The 27,452-nt window shown below is 38.3% G+C and overlaps 1 protein-coding gene across 5 annotated transcripts in view; it reads left to right on the top strand.

Annotated features, from left to right (window-relative positions):
• SMAD1 (SMAD family member 1) overlaps positions 1–27,452 on the top strand; it is a 76,267-nt gene that overhangs the window by 44,197 nt on the left and 4,618 nt on the right. For all 5 annotated transcript variants that reach the window (XM_003899235.3, XM_003899236.4, XM_009207647.4 and 2 more), the window contains 4 exons: positions 13,073–13,330; positions 15,863–15,979; positions 20,007–20,228; positions 26,903–27,159. In XM_003899235.3, the coding sequence (XP_003899284.1) occupies positions 13,073–13,330; positions 15,863–15,979; positions 20,007–20,228; positions 26,903–27,159 (854 nt within the window). The remainder of the gene's footprint in view (positions 1–13,072; positions 13,331–15,862; positions 15,980–20,006; positions 20,229–26,902; positions 27,160–27,452) is intronic.

Here is a 27,452-nt window from a genome sequence, read left to right as displayed (position 1 = left end):
AGGCTCTTGCTCACAGTAGAATGCCGTTGCCGACCAGTAAATGTGGAGTTCTTTAGGATATTCTGGACAATAAGGCCATTTAAAGGAGATACTTATTTCTCTTTAGTAGTTAAAATATGGTGGGGAAGAATCTAGGGTTAGAAAGCCTGGACTGAATTTTGGCACTTGATAACTTTGACCTTGTGTTAGTCATTTGCCCTCTTTGAGCTTGTGTTTGCTAACTCATAAAATGGGGGAATGGTTACATCCACTTTTCAGGTTGAGGATAAAATTAATGCATGTGAAAAGGCTTTATGTACTAATACATTCTTGAAACAATATGACTGAAATAGTGATACAAGGAACATCACTTCTGTGTATCTTTCTTAGAATAGAAACAAAATTAGTAATGTAAGCAACTTTTCATTAAACAAATATTCAGAAAACGAATGATATTATTAGAATAAAAATAGTAACAAAGTTAATGACTTTTTATGCTTCCTATGTACTGGACACTGCTTATCACTTACCATCTATTCTCATTTAATCCTAACCACGACTGCAGGAAGATGGTACCAGCGTGACTACTGAGATGTAGAATTTGAGTAGATTTTTCACATAACTTTTATCTGGAGAGGCAGGATTCAAATTAAAGCCTAACTGCAAAATGCATGCTGCTAACCACTGTACTGTACTGCTTCCCAAAAGAAGTCTTTTCTTTATTCAGTTTTCTCTCAACAAAAAGGAGGGGCATCCAGAGATTTTGGTAGTAGAGAATGATCATATGTGCACCAGCTGCATGAGTTTTGGGCTGCAAGTCCACATCTGCCCTTGAAGTGTTTATGGAGGCTTGTGTTTATTTCCCGTTGATCAGTAATTTTTTTGTTTTTGAGACAGAATCCCACCCTGTCACCCTGACTGGAGTGCAGTGGTGCAATCTCGGCTCACTGCAACTTCCACCCCCCCCCCACCCCTGCCCCTGCCCTGGGTTCAAGTGATTCTCCTGCCTCAGCCTCCCAAGTATCTGGGATTACAGGCATGCACCACCACGCCTGGCTAATGTGTGTGTGTGTGTGTGTGTGTGTGTGTGTCTGTGTGTGTACACATTTTTTTTAAATGAAGTCTCACTCTGTCACCAGGGCTGGAGTGCGGTGGCAGAATCTTGGCCCACTGCAACCTCTACCTCCTGGGTTTAAGTGATTCTCCTGCCTCAGCCTCCTGAGTAGCTGGGATTAAAGGCACCCGCCACTACGCATAGCTAATTTTTTGTATTTTTAGTAGAGACGGGGATTCACCATGTTGGCCAGGGTGGTCTTGAACTCCTAATCTCGTGATTTGCCTGCCTCAGCCTCCCAAAGTGCTGGGATTACAGGCGTAAGCCACTGCGCCCAGCCTAACTTTTGTATTTTTTAGTACAGATGAGGGTTTCGCTGTGTTGCCCAGGCTGGTCTTAAACTCCTGACCTCAAGTGATCCACCCACCTCGGCCTCCCAGAGTGCTAGGATTACAGGCATGAGCTACTGCGCCTGACCATAATGTTCTTTATTAGATACCAAGTATCTCATTTTCATGGAATGTATTTAATTGCATCAAATACAAACTCAGAATGAGCTGAATATAATTAATTCAGCTGCAGTTACAAATTAAACAAAGATGCCTGGGTGACACCTGGGTTAGTCATTTACATATTGATAGTGCGATAGATGATTACACACCATAAGCTAACTGCTTTATATGTAGTGATGACTGTCACTGAGTGCTTATGGAACTTTGTTAAAACTAACGTGTGCCACATTGAGAGACACCATAGCATAGTGGCTAAGAACTTGGATTGCAGTGCCAGGCTGCCTAGGTTTGAATCCTGTCTCCCCTGGTTATTGGTGACATATTCTCTATCTCATTCTCTGTATCTCATTTTCCACTTTTATAAAGTAGGGGTAATGTAGTGCCTAGGATCAGAGTTGTTACGAGGATTAAATGGGTTAATATCTGGTACAACTTGGTATATGGCACTTGGTACACACATGTATAAGCACCATATTAAAAGAAAATCTGAGAAGTACTATTATTCCTATTTTACGATTAAAAGTGAGGTTTAAATAGTAAATTGCCCTAGTTAATCGACTAGTAAATAAGCAGAATTTCCAGTTTTGGAACTGAAAAACTAAAACCTGCTTTTGACTGTTATTATACTTCGTGTGTAGCTTTTAAAGGTATTTTTTTTCTCCTGATGTTTTTAGGCTATACCCTGAAGTTTTTTCCTACCTCTAACAACTTTTGAAGTCTCTAATAACATAGCACCTTCCTTCTGTGGAAGTAAAGCAAATAAGTACTTGGCAAAGGAAAGGAAGCTACTGGGGTGAAAGTAGGAAGAGAAAAGAGAGGGAACTAGGTTTGACAAACTGCTGTGTGCCACCATTCTTAATTCTCAGAGTGCTATTAAGGGCTTGCTATCCCTTTGGGGAAACTGAGGTAAGAATTTATGTCACCTAAATTCATACAGCTAAGACCCTGGGCTATCTTGATCCCAACCCAGTGCTTTTTCCATGACACTATGCCTCTTGACCAAACAAACTGGACCCTATAAATTTTCTGTAAGCTTACTATAAGGCCATGCCAGCCTTTTCCATGTCATTTGGATTTGTGTCTGTATACTATCAAAGAACCAGGACCAACACTGTGTAGAGTTTTTTATAAGTGAAAAGGATGATCTCTAGAAATTTGACTTAAGATGAGAAAAATTGAAGTTCAAGTCCCACAGCTACTTAGAGACATAGATAGGGCCAGACACCTAGCTCTCTTGCCAGTGCGTGTAGTAACCGTTTGTCTTCCTGTACCTAGGCTCTATTCACCCAAAATTGCTGAAGGTTTTGACTTGTTATATCTGGGATAAGGTATAAGAATCTGCCTTTTTACGTAAACCTGGGAGGCGGAGCTTGCAGTGAGCTGAGATCCGGCCACTGCACTCCAGCCTGGGTGACAGAGCGAGACTCCGTCTCAAAAAAAAAAAAACCAGAATCTGCCTTTTTAAATAAGTATCTAATTCAGGTGCAAGGAGTCTGAGGGCCGAACTTTGAGAAAGACTGGTTTATATGAACACTTATACTAGACAGGTCAGGAATAGCAATACAATTTACAAACATACAATAACTGAAAAAACATTCACTCAGGACTTATTAGGTGCCAGACACTGGCACCTATTTTCTTTCAAAAGAAAGTCAGTTCTACCCACAAAGGCATTACAGTCCAGGTGAAGTAAAGTCAAATAGCAATAAAATGTTTCAGATGCTACTGTGTGGGGCACCCTGAGGCACAGGGAGGAATTCTTTTCTACCAGGGGTAGGTAGAAAGACCAGGAAAGGCACCACGGGAGTGCTGTTAGAACTGAGACTTGGAAATACGGCCAAGTGAGCAAAAGTGCAGAAGTATGAAACTAGCAGAGGAAAACTGCAAAAAGCCCCAAAGATAGGTTGGAGCAGGCATCTGAACTAGGTCATGGAGTCATACCAGATGTTCTGTGGGTGCCCAGAAAAGGTATTTTTCAAGAAAATTATCTGTGGTATACAAAAAGAATCATTGGCCTGGCATTAGCTAGGAAGTTGGATTCTCAGAAGTTGAGTTAGATTTAGGTGATTTTTAGGTAAATTCAGTGGCTTTTAATGCTTGATGATATTATTGAATGAAATTCATGTCTCTATGTCAAATTATGTTCATATGTTTGTCCTTTAATATATTTGTACTTGAGTAATTATACTCCCAGAAAGTAAATACTACAGTGTTGCTACCTTTAGGCAAAACTGTCATACCTTTTAAAAAGATATTGGCCCCCAAAAAACAGAAAGATGGAAAGAGAATTTAAAAAACAACTTCCACAATCTCTTTCCAGTCTTATAGTACTGAGTGATTGTCTAGTGGTTGTGAGCAGACCTTGATTCACAACCTGACCCTCAATTAGCAGCTGTGTGACCTTGGATGGGTTACTTAGCTAGGCTGAGCCTGATCCTTCACCTGTAAAACGGAGATAGCTACTGTGAGGATTTAGTGATAGACATTTTTCCCAATGGGCAAGGACAGTGTCTGTCCTGTTGACTCATACCGGCAGTGCCCTGCATGATGGAGGCATATATGGTACCCAGCGAACCTTATATTATAGACCCTCCGTACTAACACCTCATCACCAATAAGCAGACCAAAAAAGTGCCACCACTGAGGGATTTAGGCTGTTATATATTTTCATTAAAATTTAACCTCTATTGAGGTTCCCAGAATCATTTCTTCAGCATAGAGTTTCCCTGACATATCCTGAGGTAAGGAATTCTATTTCATAAATGTGTCTACTATTAATTTTAAGTGTTCTTACTCTTACCCTTTCCGGCACTTCCTACGTGAAGTATCTCTGTTTAGAAGGTCACTGAACACACTCTATTGGGAACATCTGTCTCGTGTAGGCATCATATTGGGCACAGCTGCTCTGGCAGCTTGCCCTCCCTTTCTCACGAGAATTGCTGCAACTGACTGGCTCTGGGGCCATTCTTGCGCTAACCCTGGGCCTTCTTTCTGCTTGTAGGTGGCCTCACTGAAATGTCCTGAGATTCAACTTAGATGCCATCTGGTGCTGAGCTTTGAACATTAGGAAGCTCCAGGTGTACATGAGCAGCATTCTTATCAATCAGAAGACTTGCAGAATTTAGAGCAGGAAGACCCTGTGGAGAGCAAGTTTCTTGCTCTTTTGTGTGAGAAAACTGAGTCCCTGAGACATTAAATGATTGGCTCAAAGGCACAAAGGTAGTTATGAGAGTCAGGACTAGAACTCAGGTGTCTTGACTCTAACCTTATAAATGCCTTCTCCACCTTGTCAAAACTGGAAAGCATTTCCGTACTGCCAGGTAACAGGTAGCTTGTGTCCATTACTTCTGTTTGGGCAAACATATATCAGAACTCTCTTGTGTGTTTAAAAAAGAAGAAAGCTGCTTTCTCACAAACATTTGGTGGGTGGGGATTTGTCAGACTTAGTCTCATTACTAGACTACTTTACCACTGACAACTTGGTGATAGAATTTCAAGCAGTACTTCAAAATCTTAAAAAAGCTCTCACATCTAGAGTTTACAGGAATCCTTTCCAGAGCTCAGCTCCTCTCTACAATTTTAACTGTTCTTTTTCATTCTTTTCCTTGTACCTTAGCAACGCAGAAAAGCTGAGTGTAATAGCAGAATCACAAATATCTCTGAAACTTTTGCTTCCTGAAACATTCTTAGTTGGGTTTCCCTGTTGACTGGAAAAGGGATTTTATTTTTAACAGAGATGCACAGTTTGAAAAGCAGAATTAATGTCACTGAGAAAAGGCAGAAATCTGAAGATTTTTTTCCCCTGAGATAAAAGGAAAATAGATCAGGAAAAGAAGATAGCTTCAGCCTTTTAAAGATATAACACAATTAGAGATTTTCAAATGGGTGGAGAGGATTAGTGAAATCACCTAGGGGCCTTTTTTCAGAATACATTTGAGGGGTTGGGGTGGGAAACACGATCTGGGTTTTTACTAGGGTTAGAGCTCCTAGGATACAAGAAGGCCATACATGGTCTGATTTTTAAATAACTCAGAAGAAATTCACGTGTACAAAGAATGATGTTTTAACGTTGGACTCCTCTTTGAAAGCAGATTCTTATTCAAATTAACCAATAGGAGCAGCCCTTAAAGAGGGAAGTCCCACACTTTAGCCATATTTTGAAGTTACCAAGCAGGGTCACCTTAGTGCACTAAGAAAATGGTTCCCCAGAAAAGTCTATGTTCCCATATTTGTTTTCCATAAAATAGGAACAGTCCGAGACATAGAACAAGTCAGAGGGAAACATTGCTCACCCTCTCTCCCTTCCTATTGGTGACCTGATTTGGGCCTACAGTTTGCAAATCCTTATTCTTTAGGCTGGTAAATCTCTCACCCAAGAAATGAGAATTGCACAAAGAAAGTGTGCTTAAGCATGAATAATTGAGTGTTTCTTCTTTCCTTTTCTCCTAATAGAAAACATATTTTAATTATTCTTTACTGAAATCTTGCTGAAATGAAAGGAGCATGAAGTGGGGGTAGAGTGAGACATCTGGGAGAGAACCCCACAGCATTGTCCTTCAGGATTCCACACAGGAAGAGAGGCCTGGGCCTTGTTATTTTAGAGCAGCACGTGTGTGTAGGCTTAACCCAGCCTGACTAACTTCCATGTGTCTCCTCTCTGCTACATTAATACTTCTTTCTAGGGCTGGCAGCTGTTCCAGACCTATCTCTTTACTTTCCTGAATTTAATTAGTCATTGCTTATAGTTAGTGTGAACATTTATTGTCCAAGCCAGGAGGCTTGAAATTGACAAGAGTCACCTATTACTAATTACTAATTGGACAACAGGTACAAATTGGGACTGTCCCAGGCAAGCCAGAACTTACAGACACCCTACTTATACAGTCTCCGGTGTGGGTGTGGTGGCTCATGCCTGTAATCCCAGTGCTTTGAGGTGCTGAGGCAGGAGGATAGCGTGAGACTAGGAGTTTGAGACCAGCCTGGGTAACATAGCAAGACCTTGTCTCTACAAAAAATAAAAATTAACTGTGCATGGTGGTGGGCACCTGTAGTCCTAGCTGCTCAGGAGGCTGAGTCAGGAGGATCGCTTGAACCCAGGAGTTAGAGGCTGAATTGCTCTATGATCATGCCTGTGAATAGCCACAGCACTCTGGCCTGGGCAACATAGCAAGACCCCAGCTCTAAAAATAATAATAAAGTTGTTTTAAAAAAAAACAAAAGAAAGTTTTTGTAAGTGCTGCTGTGGACCATGTGGTAGTAATTACCAGCTAGAAGATACATTGGAGAAGAAGCCTCATTTAATCTCATTGAAAGTAGCAACAACTTGATAAATTTAACAAGAAATGTACAAATCCTGTATGTAGTGTTAGGAGCTGAGTTGCGTGCCCCAAAATTGATATATTGAAGCCCTAACCCCAAACACCATAGAATATGACTGTTTTTGGAGATAGGGCCTTTAAAAGAGGTAATTAAATTAAAATGAGACTGTGGGCATGGGCCGTAATGCAGTCTGGCTGGGGTCTTTATAAGAGGGATGAAACATGCAGAGACATCAGGAGAAAAGACTGTGTGAGTACACCCTGAGAAGGCAGCTGTCTGCAAGCCAAGAAGAGAAGCCTCAGGGAAACCAACCTGCCAACACTTTGATTTTGGATTTCCAGCCTTCACAGCAACAGTGAGAAAACAAATTTCTGTTGTTTAAGCCACCAGTCTGTGGTATTGTGTACAGCAGTGCTAGCAACTAATACAGACAGTACTTGTAGAACACAAAAGTAGGCTTGAACAGATCTTCCTACATCTTCAGAAGGGCATTTCAGTATCATCAAGATATTAATCTTAATTTATGAATATAATGTGACCTCAATAAAAGTGTTAATAACTTTTTTTTTCTGGAAGTAAACAAGGTCATAACTGAAGTCATATGGAAAGCTTAAGCATGCAAACAAAACACTGAAAAGGAAGAACTGTGAGAGGGGCTGGCCCTATCAGCTATTAAAATCTCTATAAAGCCTTTATAATTAAAATAGAGTGGTACTGGGGCACAGACTAGAACAGGATGAAATGTAGTGGAATTAAATGTCTGAAAGTAGACTCAAACATTTATGGAACTTTTTTTTTTTTTTAAGTGGCAACTGCAATCACTGGGTGAAAGATGGGCTTTTAATGAATGGTGTTGGGGTTAACTGTCTAACCATTTGGGGAAAGATAAAATTAGATCCATTCCTCATACCACAAATAAAACTAAACTCCAAAGGGATCACAGATCTGAATAAATTATGAAACTTTATATGCACTAGAAGTATGCATGGATGAATTCCTCCTTATAACCTGGGTATAGGAGAAGACTTTCTAGGACTCAGAAATCCATATACAATAAAATAAAATGTTGATAAATGTGACTACCAAAAAATATACATAAGCAAAGTGAAAAGACAAATGATAATCGTAAAATATCCACAACGTATATCACAGGCTAGTATCTCTAGTATGTTGTTTTTAATGAAGGGTGAAAATACCAAAAATGGGCAAAAGGCATAAGTCAGCAGTTCACAGAAAAAGATGGAAAAGCACTTTCTGAAATACATGAAAAGATGATCAACTTTCTTTATAAGAGAAATGTAAATTAAAATTACACCAAAATGCCATTTCTCACCTATCAGGTTGTCAGGATTCAAAAGCTTGACAGACTATTCTGGAAGATGTGGGAAAAAGGCACTCCTGTGTGACAGTGCAAAATGGTGCAACCATTGGGAAGGGGTGCTTGACAATAACAAAGTTATATATGCATTTACCCATTCACCCAGCATTTCCACATCTAGGAATGTGCCCTGAAGATACACCTTTGACAATGCTACCATATATATGCACAGTCATTGCAGTATTACATTTTATGGCAAAATACTGTGCAATACCTAAATGGCCAGATATGGGAGATTGTTAAATGAACTTTGGTGTTATTATCTGTCAAACCACATGAGGAAGACCTCTGTGCACTAATAGAAAGTTATTTCTCTTATATAGGTGAAAAAAGCAAAGTGCAAAAGAGCATGTATAGCAGGCTACCTTTCTTTTTAGCAGTGAAGACGAAATAAGAAAGCATCCATTTATCTGCTTGCTTTTTTCAAGAAGAAACACAGGATAAACCAGAAAAGGAAATTGGTGACCCTATGAGGACGTTAAAATTGGAGGACTAAGTAAGAAGGGACAGGGTAGGGAGTGTATTGTTTTGACTTTCAAATCATGTTAATATTGTCTGTATTTACAAAGTAAAATTAAGTCAACAAGAATGAGAGAGGGAAATTCCTAAAACTAAGTGCAAACAGCAACAGATGTATTCAGATAAACTAACTGTGAAAGGGAGAAATTGAATAAAATTTCAAAATAATAAAATAACACTGAAGAGGGGGATGAATCCAAGTAGATTTTAAATGAATTTGAATGAATCCAAGTACTTTGTATACCAAAAAAAAAAAAAAAAAAATTAAAATAAACCCAAAACTTAGTAGGTTTATTTTATAATTTCTGAAACTTTTTCAGTGTATTGTAGAATTAAGCACATTCATAAATACTTTGATGTTGGTAGCCAAGGTTCTCACTGTTGAAGTAAGGACATACAGATAGGAAATAGAGAAAGGCAAATGAAAACGCTGTGGAGTTGGCTTACACTTGAATGTAACAGCATAACCCAATTTCTAACACACACGCACACACACACGGCTTAGAATCAGTGTGGCTCCAGTAGACACACAGAACACAGCCACATCCCAGATTTTGGTTTCTAAATACTATTCCTCACTAAAGGGAACCAGAGATTGCTAGACTGGTGGAAAGGGAAGGTAAGAGATAAGCCTGGAATGTCTTGTTCCAGAAATTAAGAAATATTCAAATAATTGGAACATGTTACAAAGGCACAAGGACTAGCTTGAACAGGCATCCAATGGCCAAATCTAAGACAATATCACCATCAAAATAAAGACAGTTATAGATTATAGCTCATTGATTAAGAATCCATGAAGCCATACTGATGACTATTATATATAGGTATATAGACACGAGATAGAAAAGCACGTCCTCATATTAGAATTCTGACTAATAATTAAGGAATAATGGAGTTAAAATTCACCAGTTCACAACCATTATAGCAAAAATTTATTCAAGCAAAATGGATGCTAAATATAGGGAATAAAGCTTGATGAGGAACAGGATATTTACACAGTCTAGTGTCTCACTACTTATTAATTACAAAAGGAAAGACAGTAACTGTCTGCAGTGGAAGAAATGCACAATACCTTAACCAAGGGATCAGGATTAAAACTCAAACAGGCAGACACATCGTGTGCTTTTGTGTGTATGAACTGAGAAGGGAATAATACCACTTACCTCGTAGTCTAACCAAAAATCTGAGAGTTTAATCACGGTGAAGCATTGGAGGGACCCAAATTGAGAAACAGTCTGTAAAATAACTGCCTGTATTCAAAAATGTCAGTAGCATGAAAGCAGGAAGGAAAAAAGATGCTGAAGAACTATTCTAGATTACAGGAGACTAAAGAAATAATGACAACAAAGTACAATGTGTGATTCTACCTTAGGTCCTGTATCAGGAAGTTGCTACATAGGACATGGTTGAGACAGTTGACAGAGTTGGAATATGATTTTATATTAGATAAAATCAGCAATGTTAAATTTCCCAAGTTTGATAACAAATGTGTATATGTAAGTTAATGTTCCTTTTGGGAGTTACTCTGAAATGCTTTAGGAAAAAGGGATATGTATGTTACCTGCTCTCAGATAATTCAGAAGTGTATTTGTGTTCTGGGGCCGGGGAAGGGAGGAGAGAGAATGAGTAAGTTAATGTGGCAAGATGTTAAAAATTGGTGAATCTGGGTAAAGGATATTTGAGTGTTCTTTGTACTCTTGCAGTTTTCTGTAAGTTTGAAATTATTTCAAAATAAGTTACATTTTTTAAAGTTCATAGAAGTTTTTATAACTTCCTCAAGCTGGAAACAACCCAAGCATTGGGTTGTTTTTCTTTTCCCCAACCCAAGTATTTATCAGCAGAAGACAAAATTGTATCATCAAATAAATGGTAGTTTATACACATAACAAGATGCTACACACACAACATTGGATGAATCTCACATTTTGAGGAACACGTATGCAGATTATCAACTTGGGGAGCAGAAATACATTGCCCTTTGCTGTGGCCATTGCAAAGGCTAGTTCTTCCTCCCTGACAACCCCCATCTGCAAGTAGTAGGAACAAGTAAGTCTCCAGTTCTAAAACTGTTAGGAAACAGGAACTGCTAAAACAGATGCTCCACTAAGTGTTAGGGTAGTGCAAAGTTACTGCAGTCTTTGCCATTAAATGCAAAAAGCACAATTATTTTTGCACCAACCTTAATGGACTCTGTGAGTGTGTTTTGGGAGGGAGGGGTCCTCTGAAGGATAGAGGACATGACAGATTGATTCTAGTTGCTGTATGGTGCTGCATTTGTGGGGAGGGGTTTAGGGGCCAATGTTTACCCCTTTTACGGGTAAAAATCGTAATTGAGACCATAGCTAGATGCCTGTAAAAGGCAAGCTCAAGGCCGGGCGCGGTGGCTCAAGCCTGTAATCCTAGCACTTTGGGAGGCCGAGACGGGCGGATCACAAGGTCAGGAGATCGACCATCCCATACATCACGGAAACCCCGGCTCTCTACTAAAAAGTACAAAAAAACTCAGCCGGGCGAGGTGGTGGAGCCTTCGTAGTCCCAGCTACTCGGGGAGGCTGAGCCAGGAGAATGGCGTAGAACCTCGAGGCATGGAGCTTGCAGTGAGCAGAGATCCGGCCACCGCACTCCAGCCTGGTGATGGACAGACTCGGCCTCAAAAAAAAGGCAAGCTCAAGTCACAGCAGCTAAAAGAAAAGGGAACGTTTATCGTTGAAAAGGTAATTGAAAGGAATTGGACTGTTCGGGAATATAAATTTTTATTGGCATTGGGGATCCCTTATCAGGAATGTTTCTTCAACAAAACAAAAGCATTTTATAGTTCAGATGACTATTGAAAGGTAGAAGAAGAAATTATGCTTTTAATGGTTTGGTTTGGGAAGATTCCATCACTGTACTAAAAAGAAAATACATTTATTATATACTCAAAAGATTTGTTCCTAAAGGATCAAATAGGGAAATAACAAATCTGATGCTATGGGATTATGTAGGAGTATAAAATGTAGCACATGAGAAATTTTAATACTTTTTAAAATACCTATTTTTATCTAAAAAGCAATGTTCAGTTCATAAAAAAGTGATAATCCAAGTGTTAAGAGCACTTTTTACTGTAGAAATTATATAAATTATGCATAGATTCCCTGGAAAGCCCTCAAAAGTCTGCTAAATTCCTATTGCCACCAAATATTGTTTCTTTGGGGAGATTCCTAACAACCAACAATAATCATAAGTTTTAAATCTCTCCTCTCATGCAGTTTATAAAATGGGTTGCTTTTCTCTTTGCAGCTGAGGCCACGGGAGCTGGAGGGATTGCAAAGGCCTTTGTTAGAGCATCCATCTGGTGACCCCGGTAGGGAAACTTAGGATCTAACCCTAGGATCTGGCTGGGCTCTGTAACTGACTGTTAGCCAGCCCTGCCTTTCTAGGATAATTATATTTATAGTGGCTTTGCTTCAGGAGGTTTCTGGAGGTTGATGACCATGCCAATTATTAACTGCTTAGGTTCCTAATATAGAGCATTTAGGAGTGACAGGAGTTGTTTTCTTTGCTTCTCAACAGGTGCCTGCCTGTTGGGCCACCTTTGTACCTTGAGTTTTCAGTTGGCAAAATGTGAATTGTATGACCTATTTCTTTCTTGACCTCACAGGTGGTGGTAAGGATTCTTGAAAAGTGGGTAAGATCCTTAGAGAAAAGATGTTCATAAAGTGTGACTCCTAGGACAGGATTCAAGATAAATTCTGTCCCACAAAACGCCTCATATTTTGTATAATTATCTTCATGGCATTTGAGTTTTCTACAGTTCACTGATTTTACCTCTTCAGCTCTATTTACTATGCTGCTTTTTTTGTGTTAAAGTGAACTAGTGTGTCAGCTTAAAACACTTGTGGTGAATAATTCATATCATTCAATAAGCATTAACTCAAATGTGAAGTCTTACCAGCTGGGGCTGTGAAGTATAAGTGTCAATGGTGATAAACGATTATGCTTTGGTTTTTAGTGAATGAAAAAATTAAGAATGAGAGAACCTTAACATTTGTAACCTAAAAGATTGTATTTTGCCAACTTTCCTTGGGCAATTTGTGAATACTGCAAATCTCAGGCGTAGGTCATCAGTGATTCTAAAGGCATTGTATTTGTTCCTGCATTTGTTCTTGAGGGTAAAATAGCTTTTCATTTGAATGATGCTTTTGAGTTGGCAGCAGGGCATGGAACAGATAATTTGTTGTTGCTTACAGATTATGTTTTACTTTATTGTGATGTAATTATAGATCATCATTCTCATTTTTGTCCTTCTCTTTTTTCCCTTCCTTTTTCTAGTACTTCCTCCTGTGCTGGTTCCAAGACACAGCGAATATAATCCTCAGCACAGCCTCTTAGCTCAGTTCCGTAACTTAGGACAAAATGAGCCTCACATGCCACTCAACGCCACTTTTCCAGATTCTTTCCAGCAACCCAACAGCCACCCGTTTCCTCATTCTCCCAATAGCAGTTACCCAAACTCTCCTGGGAGCAGCAGCAGCACCTACCCTCACTCTCCCACCAGCTCAGACCCAGGAAGTCCTTTCCAGATGCCAGGTAGGTTGGAATGTTCAGTGATGTTCTGTGGTCACATCAGTGTTATCACAGTGTCATGGAAAAACTGGGTCAACCTGCAGTGGAGGGAGGTTTTCAGTACCGGTATATGACATAGTGCTCTCGCACTTTTAGGATACAACTTTTGGAGAAAGGAGACGACATAGCCAAGTAAGCAAATGTCTTATTTTATATTTGTCAGGCACAGATGCTTGAATAAGCTATATTTTTCCCTTGTTTTTTAAAAGGTTTTGAAACAGCTGCATCCTTCTGGGAGTGGCATAATTGTTACAGTCTTTACTCTTGATAAAAAGAAAAATAGTGTGTTACACACATTTGCTGTTATGAGAGCACAAGTTCAATTAGCATCGTTTTCATACATGGAAAAAATTCCTGTTGTAAGTGCAACCTCAGAAAAAGTATTTCCTGAGGGATGATCCCACCCCCTACTTAATTAAATTCATTTAAATGATGATGTAATCCCAAGAAATGTATACTTTAACAACAAAGGAATTACGACAGAAGTACTGGAAACCATCTGCTTGTTCAACTTAGCAAAGACAAAAAACAATTATCCTCTTTTTTTAGACATAACTGATGGTGTAATAGTTATCAAAATACATGATTAATAAGGACGTTATATATTTTGAAGTTGCAGGTTAATGAGCAAGCATCTCCAAAAAAAAAAAAAAAGAGTGGCAAATTTCTTGCCAGTAGACCTTAAGAAGGATACCCTAAACAAAAATATACTTAATATCTATTAATGTTTTTGGAAGGGAAAAGGACTGGGCAAGTGTATTTATTGGGCTCCTTGAAATGTTTTTAAGTAAATTTGAATTCAGCATCAGTGCTAGGCCTTCAAAAATTGAAAAGTAGTCCACATTTATATTGCTTCCTTTTATTTATGTATTTATTACTTTCTTTTATTTAAATCTTGTTTATTTCACATTGCTTTGTCTGGTTTTCACTCCAAAGCTGTTTGGGATGAGAGTTGGGAGATAGACTAGTTTAAAAATTAAAGTAACTGGTGACTTCCCGTCTACCTCACTCCCTTCCCCCTCACCACTAACCTGTATGATGGGCAGGTTAGTGGCGAAGAGATACATTTCAGAAGACTTTTGAGCAGTGACGGCAGCCCAGAGTGGCCACAAGATTGAATTAAAGGTTATTGCTTGAATTTACACTTTGTCCCTAGATGTCAGAGATTAAGGCACAGGCCAAGTAACAGAAATATGGAAAACAGTTGCAAGGGACGGGAGGAGGTGTTTGTAGGAATAGTAGAATAGTATCAAGAATTATCGGGTCCCTCTTGGTTGTGCTGATGCCACAGGTTGCCAATGAAATTTTCATCAGCTTCTTGGCAGAAATTCATTGACTTGGGCTCAGAGGAGGCTCTTTGTCTTTGTTCCTGGCTTGAGATAAAGCCGAGTCAGGCTTACAGCAGCAGGGAAGAGGCTGAATTAAAAGAAGCTGGAGAAAGGGCAAAAGAAGCATCCAGAGAAGATCCCAGTGGTCCTGTCTCAGTACTATGAGTCGTTACTTGTTAGCAGCTGGATGTGAAGTTACTGGGTTATGATTCAGCTGGAGAGTGAGTCTTGGAAATCACTGGGGCTTTCTGAAGGAACAGCATGAGTTACGTGTATTTGACAGTTGCTCTGAGTGGTCTCAATTACTTATCCAAGCATTCGCGATTCCCTCAGGTAAAATTTTGTCTCCAAGACTGTCACGTATGCTAGACGGTCTCGTGATAGCTAGTGAGGAACTTGCTTTTGGATGGAAGAGGATTATTTGTGAGAAGCCTATACCCTTTGTTTTATATTAAGAAAATGCAAGACTTGTGTTAGTGTTCTTTGTTTAAATTAAAAAATCATGTTTGCCTCTTATTTACCAGAAGAAACATATATGTAAATTCTGAAATAGAAGATAGCTGTGACAAACTGATTCATTTTCTATTACTCTGTTGCTAGAGGTTTTAAAGCTAGTGATCATTTAAATGGGTAGGGAGAATGTGGTCCTAACAGATTCCCTAAAGTCCTGGAAAATTAACAGTTCAAATCAGTAGGCTGTAATGAAACTCAGTTGGTAAATTTTCTAAAAGTCTAGAGATTTAATGCAAAAGACCCTGAAGCTCCTTTTCTTAAGAAGTCCATTGAAGCTTGCAGAGGTTTTCCATCTACCAGTGAAACTGAAATGCAGAGGTTCTCTCAAAGCAGATTATATTAAAGTATGCTTAAAATACTCTTCTGACTGCTTTTAAAAAGCATGATCCTGGATAGGCAAACAGCTTCTAGAACTGGCATATAGTATAATACTTTTCCTCCCACTGAATTTTGACAAAAATGTGTATGATTGTGGCATGGTTAATACTTTTCAGAAATTGTACATCAAGGCCAGTGCCTGTAGCTGTTAGTCTTTTAATGGGGAGATTGAAATGGCAACTTGATCTCTTAAGAATTTCAGTACAGAAGAGGATATGTGTTTTGAGCGTGTATGTTTACTAAGGGTTAAGAAATAACTTCTTTAAAAACTTCGTAGCTGATACGCCCCCACCTGCTTACCTGCCTCCTGAAGACCCCATGACCCAGGATGGCTCCCAGCCGATGGACACAAACATGATGGCGCCTCCCCTGCCCTCAGAAATCAACAGAGGAGGTAAAACTGATTGCTACCTGTTCCCTTTCTTAGAGTCTAAAGTTTGTTTCTCTCACAAATTGTTGTTAGTCTTTAAAAAGAGAGCTATTTGAGAAAAACAGAGCCCAATGATAAGAGAAGCTCAGTAGAATTCCTGGATAACAAGTAAGTCTTTCATTTAAAGAACAAAAATATACTGACTTAACTAATGAAGACCTGAGAATAATTTTGCAGTTATCTGTTTAGATCTTTAATACTTAATCATTTTTAACTGATGATGAATTTTTTTTTTTTTTTTTTGAGATGGAGTTTTGTTCAGGTCACTCAGGCTGGAGTGTAATGGCGCAATCTTGGCTCACTGCAACCTCCACCTCTGGGTTCAAGTGATTCTCCTGCCTCAGCCTCCTGAGTTGCTGGGATTACAGGTGCACACCACCACACCCAGCTAATTTTTGTATTTTTAGTAGAGATGGGGTTTCACCATGTTGGCCAGGCTGGTCATGAACTCCTGACCTCAGGTGATCCGCCCACCTTGGCCTCCCAAAGTGATGTGATTATAGGCGTGAGCCACCACACCTAGCCAAAAAGAGTATTTTTAAATGAACAAAATGGTATTTAGAAACCATAAGTATAACAGAACTAAAGTAGAGTTTTCACTGGTGATTTCCAAAGTTGGAAGTTGGTATAACTGGGCTGTCCAAAGGCCTTCTTCTGTAATTAGGATAGATACTCATAAACCCCATCTATTTTTCAGCCCTTTTATGTCTGTAACTACAACTGGAACAAACTAATAGAATTTCTTTCTTGCTGTTTGTTTCTAACTTTGTTACTGAAAGAAATTGAGGCACAAGTTTTTCCCCTTCTCAGCCTGAAGAACTTGCAGGCAGAAATGAAAATTTCTTCCCCCTCTAGTAACAGGCGGGTCTTTGATTCCAGCACTGTATTGTCCTTAGCAGTGACAGGGTGGAGGACACCGTCACTCTTCCAGCCCTGCATAGGCAAGTGGCATAGACTTAAGTGAGCAGAGAACTCAGGTAAATGAGTTTGGTAGACTCTCTGAGAATCTGTTAGAATCCACAGCCACACTAGCAAATAAAACTGTTCCTAAGTAACGTCTCATGAAGGAAAGTGCTTCACTGCTGCACTCAACACATGGCATGGGTCATGCAGTTTATATAATGTTTATGCAAATTGAAGTTAAAGTGCAGTTTGGTTACTAGGTATGTCTTACTTCATTCTTAGTGCTTTTTTATTAAAATAGGAGATACTTATTAAAATAGGAGTTGCTTATATTTTTAAGTACTTAAAATTGATTTTGTCTCTATGATACATTATACAGTGGTAACTGCCTGTCATTATACATTTATCCAAACCCATAGGATGTACACCACTGTAAGTGAACCCTGATGTAAACTGTAGACTTCGGGTGTAGGTCTGTAGCATGAATGTTGGTTCATCAGTTACAACAAATGTGCCACTCTGGTGGGGGATATTAATAATGGGGGAGGCTAGGAAGGTGTGGGGGTGGGGGACATATGGAAAATCACTCTATCATATACTCAATTTTTCTGTGAATGTAAAACTGCTCTAAACATCGATTTAAAAATTGGTGATGAAGGCTGGGTGTGGTGGCTCACGCCTGTAATCCCTAGCACTTTGAGAGGCTGAGGCAGGTGGATCACCTGAGGTCAGGAGTTTGAGACCAGCCTGGCCAACATGGTGAAACCCTATCTCTACTACAGACACAAAAATTAGCTGGGTGTGGTGGCGGGTGCCTGTTGTCCTAGCTACTTGGGAGGCTGAGGCAGGAGAATCACGTGAACCCAGGAGGCAGAGGTTGCAGTGAGCCGAGATCACACCGTTACACTCCAGCCTGGGCAACAAGAGTAAAACTCAGTCCCCCCCACCCAAAAAAAAAAAAAAAAAAAAAAATTGGTGATGAACTCAAAGGACCTTTCTTGGATATACAGTGTCATCAATTGGAATGTACACCGTTTTAATCAATATGATTTTTAAATCTTTTTTATTACCTCTGTGTTTTATGGTTCCTGATTATCTCTTAAACATCTTATCAAACATAATTCTTTGTCAATGAACACTCTAGTTGGGGGAAATAACCCTTATTTCACACATCTGTGGAATTTATATTTGGAGACCAGGATACCAGGGGAGAATAGGCACAGTACCACACTATTAGGAGCATGTGGACCCAGTAACTATTATTGCTAAACCCAAAATGTCTGATTTCAGGAAACAGATCTTTAAATTGCTTTAAGATTTTTTTCATTTAAATAGCTTTAAATATTTTTTTTCTTTATAGTTTATAGTCAATATTTTCACGAGGAAGGAATGTTGGCCATTTTTTTTCTTCCCTGCCTTTTTTTTTTTTTTTTTTTTTACTTCTTTTTAACCTTTGGTGATTTTCCTAGAGCAGGGATCAACAAACTACAGCCCACAGGCCAGTTCGGCCTGCTATCTGTTTTTGTGAATAAAGCGTTATCGGGCCACAGCTGTATTCATTCATTACATATTGTCTATGACTGCTTCTGTGTTACAAGGGGAGAACTGGATAGTTGTGATAAAGATTATACAGCCCACGAAATCTTTCTGGCCTTTCACAGAAAAAATGTATCAACCTCTGACCTAGATGAATAGTATTTTGAAGTATCCTGATAGCTGATAAAAGCCTTCTGTTAATAATGTTGCAGTCTGCTTTAAGATTTGGCACTTTTAAATCACTAAAGTTTTGCTCTTTGGATTATGGCAAATTGACGTGGTAGAGTTGCTTAGCAAGCAGGGAAGATAGTGTATGTTTTTAGCTAACTACTTACATATATAAAGCAGCTAACTTACGTGTGGGTTTTTTAATGAGTATTTTCCTTGGTTTTTTTTTTTTCTTCTTGTGTGTGTGTGGTGTGTGTTGTTGTTTTTGTTTTGTTTTGTTTTTTACCAATTTCTAAAAGTCCATTTTAGTATTTGTGGAATTTGATGTTAAGAACACAGAGGTGTTTCTCCCGTAGCAGTTATAGTCTGGGCTTCTGATGTGGACTTTCTTTCTTTTCTTTCTCTTATTATTGTACACCCAAGACTTCAAAACCTCAGATCATTATATTATTGGTATGCTGGAAATATATGGTTTGTATTCCTGGAATCTCTAAAGCAGTGGTACTAGAGGTTTTACTACAGAAGGAATTCATCTTTAAAGCCTTTTAGTTGCAAATGTTTAGAACCATGTTCTGTTTGGAGATTTGTTAGTCTTAAGAGATTTGACTTAACAAGCTGCATCCTGTCAGTAAAGTTGGGTAATTTCCATTGTTGGCCCATTCTGGGAATGGAGAGACAAAACACACCTGCTCTGCATGACTTAAAGCAAATATAAGGAAGTTAGCATGAAATCTGGATGAGAAAGATATGATTCATTCTGTAAGAATGGCCAGCTGGCAAGATTTCTTCCTGAGTTTGAGAACTGGAGCAACACTGTAGCTGTGATAGTTATTGGCAACTTAATATGAGGTAAAGTAACTTTTTATCAATAATTAGAAACTGATTTTCATTGCTTTGAATAAGCATAGGCATACTTAGCCTTGCCAAAAGTAATTCATTTTTATGCCAATACCTTTGGCATATTTCCTATCTTCTATTGTTCTCTTCCCACTTATTTTTTCACTTGTCACTTGTTGTGTTTCTTTAGATGGTGAGCCAAAGTCTGTGGTAGGGGCGATTTCCATTTCTGCATATTACAAAGCAATTAGCATATTGTTAATATTCAACAAAAGTTTTTGCTGTGCTTCCTTAGCTGGTGTTTTGGTTATCTGATAGTAACTGGAGAAAATGGTTTTCCAATTTTCTCCAATTAGAGTAAGGAGAATGTCATATTTAGTTAAGAAGTACCTGCTTTAAACATCATAGAAAAACTGTATACATTATAATAGCAATTGCTTTTCCAATGTCTTCATTCCATGATCCTAAGCCAATTCAACCACACGGTTTCAGTTTTTGAGAGCCTGAGGCACTAACCTTGGTTGATATAATGTTTTCTTTCCTATAGATGTTCAGGCAGTTGCTTATGAGGAACCAAAACACTGGTGCTCTATTGTCTACTATGAGCTCAACAATCGTGTGGGTGAAGCTTTCCATGCCTCCTCCACAAGTGTGTTGGTGGATGGTTTCACTGATCCTTCCAACAATAAGAACCGTTTCTGCCTTGGGCTGCTCTCCAATGTTAACCGGAATTCCACTATTGAAAACACCAGGCGGCATATTGGAAAAGGTGAGTTTTTGCTTTAACCTCTTTCGGATGTTTATCTGTTGTATCCCTGTTCCTCCAGAGCTGACTTAAAATCATTCCTGTAACAAACTAGTGTAGCAAAGACCAGGTAATGTTCACTTGCTGCAGTTTGTAAATATTTTTCCAGTTTCTGCTATCTGGAAGCTCTTGCAGTCAGTGATTTTTGTGGTCGATCAACTCTCATAATATTGAAATTAATTACTTGAAATTATGATTTGCCATTTTAAGACACTATTCTGTATGATATTTTGCTACAGAATAAATTGGCTGTTAAAAAATGAATTACAACCTAAAATTAAAAGCAAATTAAATTAATTGCTTAATTATATTTCAGAACTAGATTCTAGCACAAACATCGTGCAAGGTGGCACAATAGAACCCTGCAGTGAATGTACCTTCACAGGGACACCAAATTGAACAACTGTCCATATAAGAACAACTGTCCATATCCTCAGCCTAGGCTGAGTGGAATAGATAGAGTAGGGTTAGGATTTCAAATAAATCCCAAATTCTTTTTAGTAAACTTGATTATTTCATAGCAGTATGAGTGAAACCATTCTGAAACTTTCATATGTAAAGATGAAGCAAATGACTAAATGTGTGGATATTGTTGGGAGCCTGGGTTTCCACTGTGGAAGGCAGACATATAAATGCAGAGGGGAGCAAAAACTAAACCCTATGAAGGAGAATAGAGGTATCAATGCAAAATTCTGATTTTAATAATACTTATGTGTGTGTGTGTGTATGTATGTTTATGTTCTCATGTATTACATATGTGCGTGTGTATGCGTATGTATATGCGTTTTTACGTGCGTATGGTTTCTGATCTGCCTGCTGAAAGGGCCCAGAAGCTTCCATACCCAGTAGCAATAAGCATGTCTAGTGTTCAGATCATCATCACTAATACTATGTCCCACTAAAAGGAGCTAGGGCTCCTTGAAGAAATGGCTGACCCCTAGGCTGGGATAGGTAGGCACAGGAGGACCCTAGAGCATCTTGTTATGGCAGAAAGTAAAGAAATGCTGATGGAAATCATGGGGCATGCCTCAGGAGCCAACTATCAGACAATTTGAGCCCCAAAATAATTACAGTGATGAATTTTACTTCATTTTATTTATTTATATTTTTTTGAAATGGAGTCTCCCCCTGTCACCCAGGCTGGAGTCCAGTGGTGTGATCTTGGCTCACTGCAACCTCCACCTCCCAGGTTCGAGTGATTCTTGTGTCTCAGCCTCCTCAGTAACTGGGAGATTACAGGTGTGCACCACCATGCTCGGCTAATTTTTGTATATTTAGTAGAGTCGTTGAGTTTTACCTTATTGGCTAGGCTGGTCTCGAACTCCTAACCTCAAATGATCAGCCTGCCTTGGCCTCCCAAAGTTCTGGAGTTACAGGTTGTGAGCCACTGTGCCTGGCCTCAGTATGGCATTGAATTTTACACCATTGAAAAACAATATGAATTTGTAAGTCCATACTCATAATAAATAGATAAATAAGTGAATGGGGAAGGCTGGTTGATAAATACAGAGTGAGTGCTAAAGTTCGAATATCATCATTTTGCAACCATCATAGTAATGATCAGGCAAGAATCATCAATGGATGCTAAATATAAAGAAAATGTGTATGAGAATTAGTATATTTGCATGGTCTTAAGAGTGTTTACCCTCAAACTGCCTTTTAGTATGAGGGAGAATAAAAAACATTAACTAAACAGTGGAGAAACTGTATCATTTGTATTTTAATTGTAATTGTATAATTGATGGATGCCCAGTTTTGACTGGGAGATCAAAATTATCATCACCAATGAGAGACAGATGGGTATCATATACCTTCAGATGTCATACCCTGAGAAGGCCATAACATCACCTACGCAGGATTCCAGCTGAGAATGCAAATCCTAATCTAATCCTGAGGAAATATCAGACAGACTCAAAACATTCTATTAAAAAGGGTGAAGAAGGGGGACTAATTTTTCCAAGATATCAGTGTCAAAAGACAAAGGTATGGAAATGTTCCAGATTAAAAGTAGTTAAAGAGATATGACACCTGCATGCAGTATCTAGCCCTGGATATGATCCTGTACTGAACCGGAGAAAAATATTAATGTTGTAAAGGACATTGTTGAGGTCAGCAGGCAAAACTGAAATATGAATGGTGGATTAGACCAATGTTAAATGTATTAGCATTGCCAACTATACTATGGCTATATAAGAGACTATCCCTATTCTTAGGAAATACTTAAGTAAGGAAGTGGTTCAGGAATAAATTAGTATATAAAGATACCTGTCTACTCACCATCTATCTACCTAAAACCTGTGTTACAATACATACAGACAGACAGACACACACACACATGCATGGTGCGTGTGCAGCAGCAGTGGGGAGAGAGGGCCCAAGCGATCAAGCAAATGGAGTAAATTGTCACAGTAGATGCATCTGGATAATGGTTATACGGGTATTCTTTGTTCTGTTTTTCTGTGTTCCCTTTCAAACTTTTCTACAAATCTGAAATTATTTCCGGGGTAAAAGTATGAAACAGTGACCTGTGAAATTTAGAACAGTGGACCAGATTAAAAGGTTATTTATTAGATGCTTTAAAAGCACTCAAGATAAAGTGTAACATTTAATCCTGACAGGAAGAAAACTCCAACTCTTAAATCAGGAATTGGTAGATACTTTCTTATATAACTAAAGGAAAAAACTCTGACTATAAATTTAATAATGAAATGCTAGAACCTAGGTTCATAACATACATAGATATCTCTCTATGGTCTGTAAACCTCTGAAATTGTATATAAACAACATTTTGCATACATTTGGGAGGAAAGGACATACTTTTCATTAAATTCTAAAGATGACTCTTATCCCAAAGTAGCAAAAAAAAAAAAAAAATTGTACTATGGGACATTTCCTCCTAAAACATTATTAAGAAAATAAGGATTCTTGGAATGCTGTTATTTAAAATTGTTCTAGATGCCCTGAATAGTGTACTCAAATATACAATTATAGATAATGGAAATAAGGCCAGATTATTATGTGTAGATGATATGTGTGATTGACAATATTCTCAGAATAGATTCTTGAAGTGAAATTAGTAGATCAAAATCTGTTGATATATTTCACCCAATTACTTTCCAAAAAGAAATTCCAGCACTTTGGGAGGCTAAGGCAGGTGGATCAGTTGAGGTCAGGAGTTCGAGACCAGCCTGGGCAACATGGTGAAACCGGGTCTCTACTAAAAATATAGAAATTAGCCAGATGTGGTGGCACATGCCTCTAATCCCAGCTACTCGGGAGGCAGAGGAAAAGTTATCACTTGAATTTGGGAGGCGGAGGTTGCCGTGAGCTGAGATCAAGTCACTGCTCTCTAGCCTGGGTGACAGAGGGAGACTGTCTCAAAATAAATAAATTAATTAAAATAAAATAAATAAATAAATACATACATACATAAAAGGAATTTGCATTCCTACCAGAAATATATGAGTGCCTTTCTCCCTTCATCCATGCCAGTATTATGGTTGGGCATTGTGCCTATTCAAATGATATGATTATTTATCTAGAAACCTCCAAAGAATCTATCTTTTAAAAATTATGTAAGTCAGTTTCCTTTAATCTGGTAATAACCAGTTAGAAAATATAATGAAAGGGGAAATCCCCTTCCCAATAGCCACAGAAAACATCAGTTTCTTCGAAATAATCTGAACCTGCAATATGTGAGAATTACATGAAGAAACCAAATTTAACTGAGAGAAGGAAAATTTGAATAAATAGGCAGTCCGTGTTCCTTAAAGGGAAGGCTTAATATTGTGAGAACATTTTAAGCGTATTAATTCCATCTAATTTAACTTATAGGTTAAAGCAACTCTTTTCAGAATCACAGTGTGATTTTTTTGAAAATTGGAAAATGTATTCTGAATATTACCTGGAAGAATAAGCAAGTAAGGCTAGCTAACTTTGTAAATGGAAAAATAAAGAAAAAAATTATTGGCATTAGGGTTAATAAAACATTGTAAAACTATAAGTAAACCAGTGTGTAGACAAAACTGTAGAATGAGTTAAACTCAGACTATTCTGTACATAAAAATATAATGTATGTTAAGTGAAGCATAGCAAATCAGTAGAGTCTTCTAATGGTTCTACAAAACCAAGTTAACTTTTGGGTGAGGCTGGAAAAGAGAAACCCTGACCTCATACTATATATGCAAACAGATTAATGAGTTGAATGTTTTTCAAAAGGCAAACAATTAAAAAGCTAGAAGAAAATATGCTTGATCAGAGAAGTAGAAATTTTCTAAGCATAAAAAGCAACAAAGGATTGTAAAAGGTTTGACTAAGAGATTGCATACTTCTGTAGGCTAAAAATATGTCACAAATAAAAGACAAAGGACTAACAGAGAAACAAATAAGAAAGTATTTATATCCTTCTTACATGAACAGTTCATAAAAAAAAAGTAAAAATAGGACCCCAGTGAGATAAATAGGTAAGAAATATGAACAGTGAATTCACAAGAGAAACACAGATGGCTGATAAACTTTGAGAACATATCCAGCCTCACAGGCAAGTTAAACAATTATTTGTCAACTATAAATTAGGGAGATTTTATTTTTGCTCTACACGCAGATTCAGTACTGGCACGGGTGAAATGAGAAAAGCATTCCTACACTGCTGGTGACAGTGTAAATTGATGCATTCTGGAAAGTCATTTGGCAGAGTTAATCAGCAGCCTTCGATCCAATAATTTAACTTCCAGGAATCTCTCCTAAGGATATTATCAAAAATTGTCCAGAGACATTTATCATGGCATTACTATAAAAGCAGAAAATTGCTATCAGCCCAGTGCTCCACTAATGGGAAAATCATTTTAAAAACACTCATACAATCATACAGATATTTTAAATGTTTGCAAAGACATTTTAATGATAGCCAAAACCAAATACAGTGTATCAAACTATTAATAATTATTGCCTCTGAGTCACTAAAAGAGTGATAATATTTTCTACCTCTTTATATTTTGATTTACTTTCTGATTTTTCAGGATGAAAATTTGTCATTTTTATCAGGAAAAATTAGCACACACACTCTTAAATTGTTTTATCTACATCAAGCCAAACAAATGGGCTTCTGCTCCAGCAGCTATTTAATTGTTACAGAAATCCTAACTGTTGTGTATACATATAAACACAACATGTAACATTTTCTATGAGACACAGTATAGCCTTGACTAAGCCATACCAGAGTTACCTACAAGGTGGATCATTTAAACCCACATAGGATCTAACGCTGCTGGGGGACCTATATAAAGTCATCTCCCACAGTGGTGTGGGGCTTTGTGAGAATGAGTTTTTTACCCCTACTTTCCTTTTTTTAAAGGCAGGGTAAGACCAATTTGCTACACTTTAAGCAGTCTGGGTCTCAAAGGAAGAAGTTCGGAGCAGGTGATAGTTTAGTGAGATCTAATTTTACATACACCGTACGACTTTTCTAGTTTCATTTTCATGGTTTTTTTACTGGATCTTATATCTTACAGCTCTTGGCAATACTTCTTCCACCTGTGACTTTACAGTTCCTCTCTTCTCTTTCTCCTCTCTTCCCTTTCTAAAATTTTCCAAACATCTTAGCTGTACAATAAATGCAAGAGTGCTTTATAGTAAATACATAGCATCCAGGTTTTATTATGTTGTATTTTTAGAGTAAAAATATACTTTCCATGTCTGGCCAAGTAGGACATTAATTACTTACCAAAATGAAATCGCTTCATTTTGTTGTTGTTGTTGTTGTTATTTGAGACAGGGTCTCACTCTGTCACCCAATCTGGAGTGCAGTGGCTTGATCACAGCTCACTGCAGCCTTGACCTCCTTGCCTCAGGCAATCCTGCCACCTCAGCCTCTGTGTAATTGGGACTACAGGCATGCACCACTGTGCCTAGCTGATGTTTTTTCTTTTTTTTCTTTCTTTCTTTTTTTTTTTTTTTTTTTTTTTGGTGGAGATGGGGTTTCGCCGTGCTGCCCAGGCTAGTCTTGAACTCCTGAACTCAAGCAATCTGTCCACCTTGGCTTCCCAAAGTGCCGAGATTACACGTCTGAACCACTGTGCCTGGCCTATTAGTATTTTTTTAAACATTTTGTTATTTTTCTAGAAACCTCCTAGATACTGTGTTAACTAATACAGTTAACTAAGATTTTATCAATCATACATCAGCCATCCCCAATCTTTTGGCACCAGGGACCAATTTCATGGAAGACAATTTTTCCACAGGGGATGGGGAAGGGATAGTTTCAGGATGAAACTGTTCCACTCAGATCATCAGGCATTAGATTCTCATAAGGAGCACGCAACCTAGATCCCTCACATGCACAGTTCACAATAGGGTTCATGCTTCTATGAGCATCTAATGCTGCCACTGATCTGACAGGAGGTGGAGCTCGGGCTGTAATGCTTGCTCACTCACCTCCTGCTGTGTAACAGGCCACGGACTGATACGGGTCCATGGCCTCGGGGGTTGGGGACCCCTGTTGTACAGGACTTAGAGAATAGCTATCTAACTAGCCAAAGTTTAAATCCATGTAAATTTAAGTTTCTGTGTTGAAGCTGCACAGGTGCCTTTGAGCTATAAAAATTAATAATAACTAAATTATATGCTTTGTCTTCCCATAGGAGTTCATCTTTATTATGTTGGAGGGGAGGTATATGCTGAATGCCTTAGTGACAGTAGCATCTTTGTGCAAAGTCGGAACTGCAACTACCATCATGGGTTTCATCCTACTACTGTTTGCAAGATCCCTAGTGGGTGTAGTCTGAAAATTTTTAACAACCAAGAATTTGCTCAGTTATTGGCACAGTCTGTGAACCATGGATTTGAGACAGTCTATGAGCTTACAAAAATGTGTACTATACGTATGAGCTTTGTGAAGGTAAGTGAACTCTGACTCCTCCATTTAGGGTCTCATATACTTTTGCTGTGCTTTTTTTTTTTTTTTGGCAATATGTGAATCTGTATCTTCTTGCTAATATGTTCATATTAGCTGACTTATTATCTAGGCATTTTTAAACTGTAACAAGAGTGTCAATTATTAGGAAAATATCATAGGAATATAGGAGTACTTGTATTAAATATCAATAGCTGTGGGTTTTAATAGCCTTTTCCTTATTCAGATAGCACCGCTTTAGCTATTGTATTACCAGTAGAATATGTTATGTTACATAT

This window comes from Papio anubis, chromosome 3 (genome assembly GCF_008728515.1).
Source record: "Papio anubis isolate 15944 chromosome 3, Panubis1.0, whole genome shotgun sequence".
In the NCBI taxonomy this organism is placed as follows: domain Eukaryota; kingdom Metazoa; phylum Chordata; class Mammalia; order Primates; family Cercopithecidae; genus Papio; species Papio anubis.
This window is presented reverse-complemented; position numbering and strand designations above follow the sequence as displayed.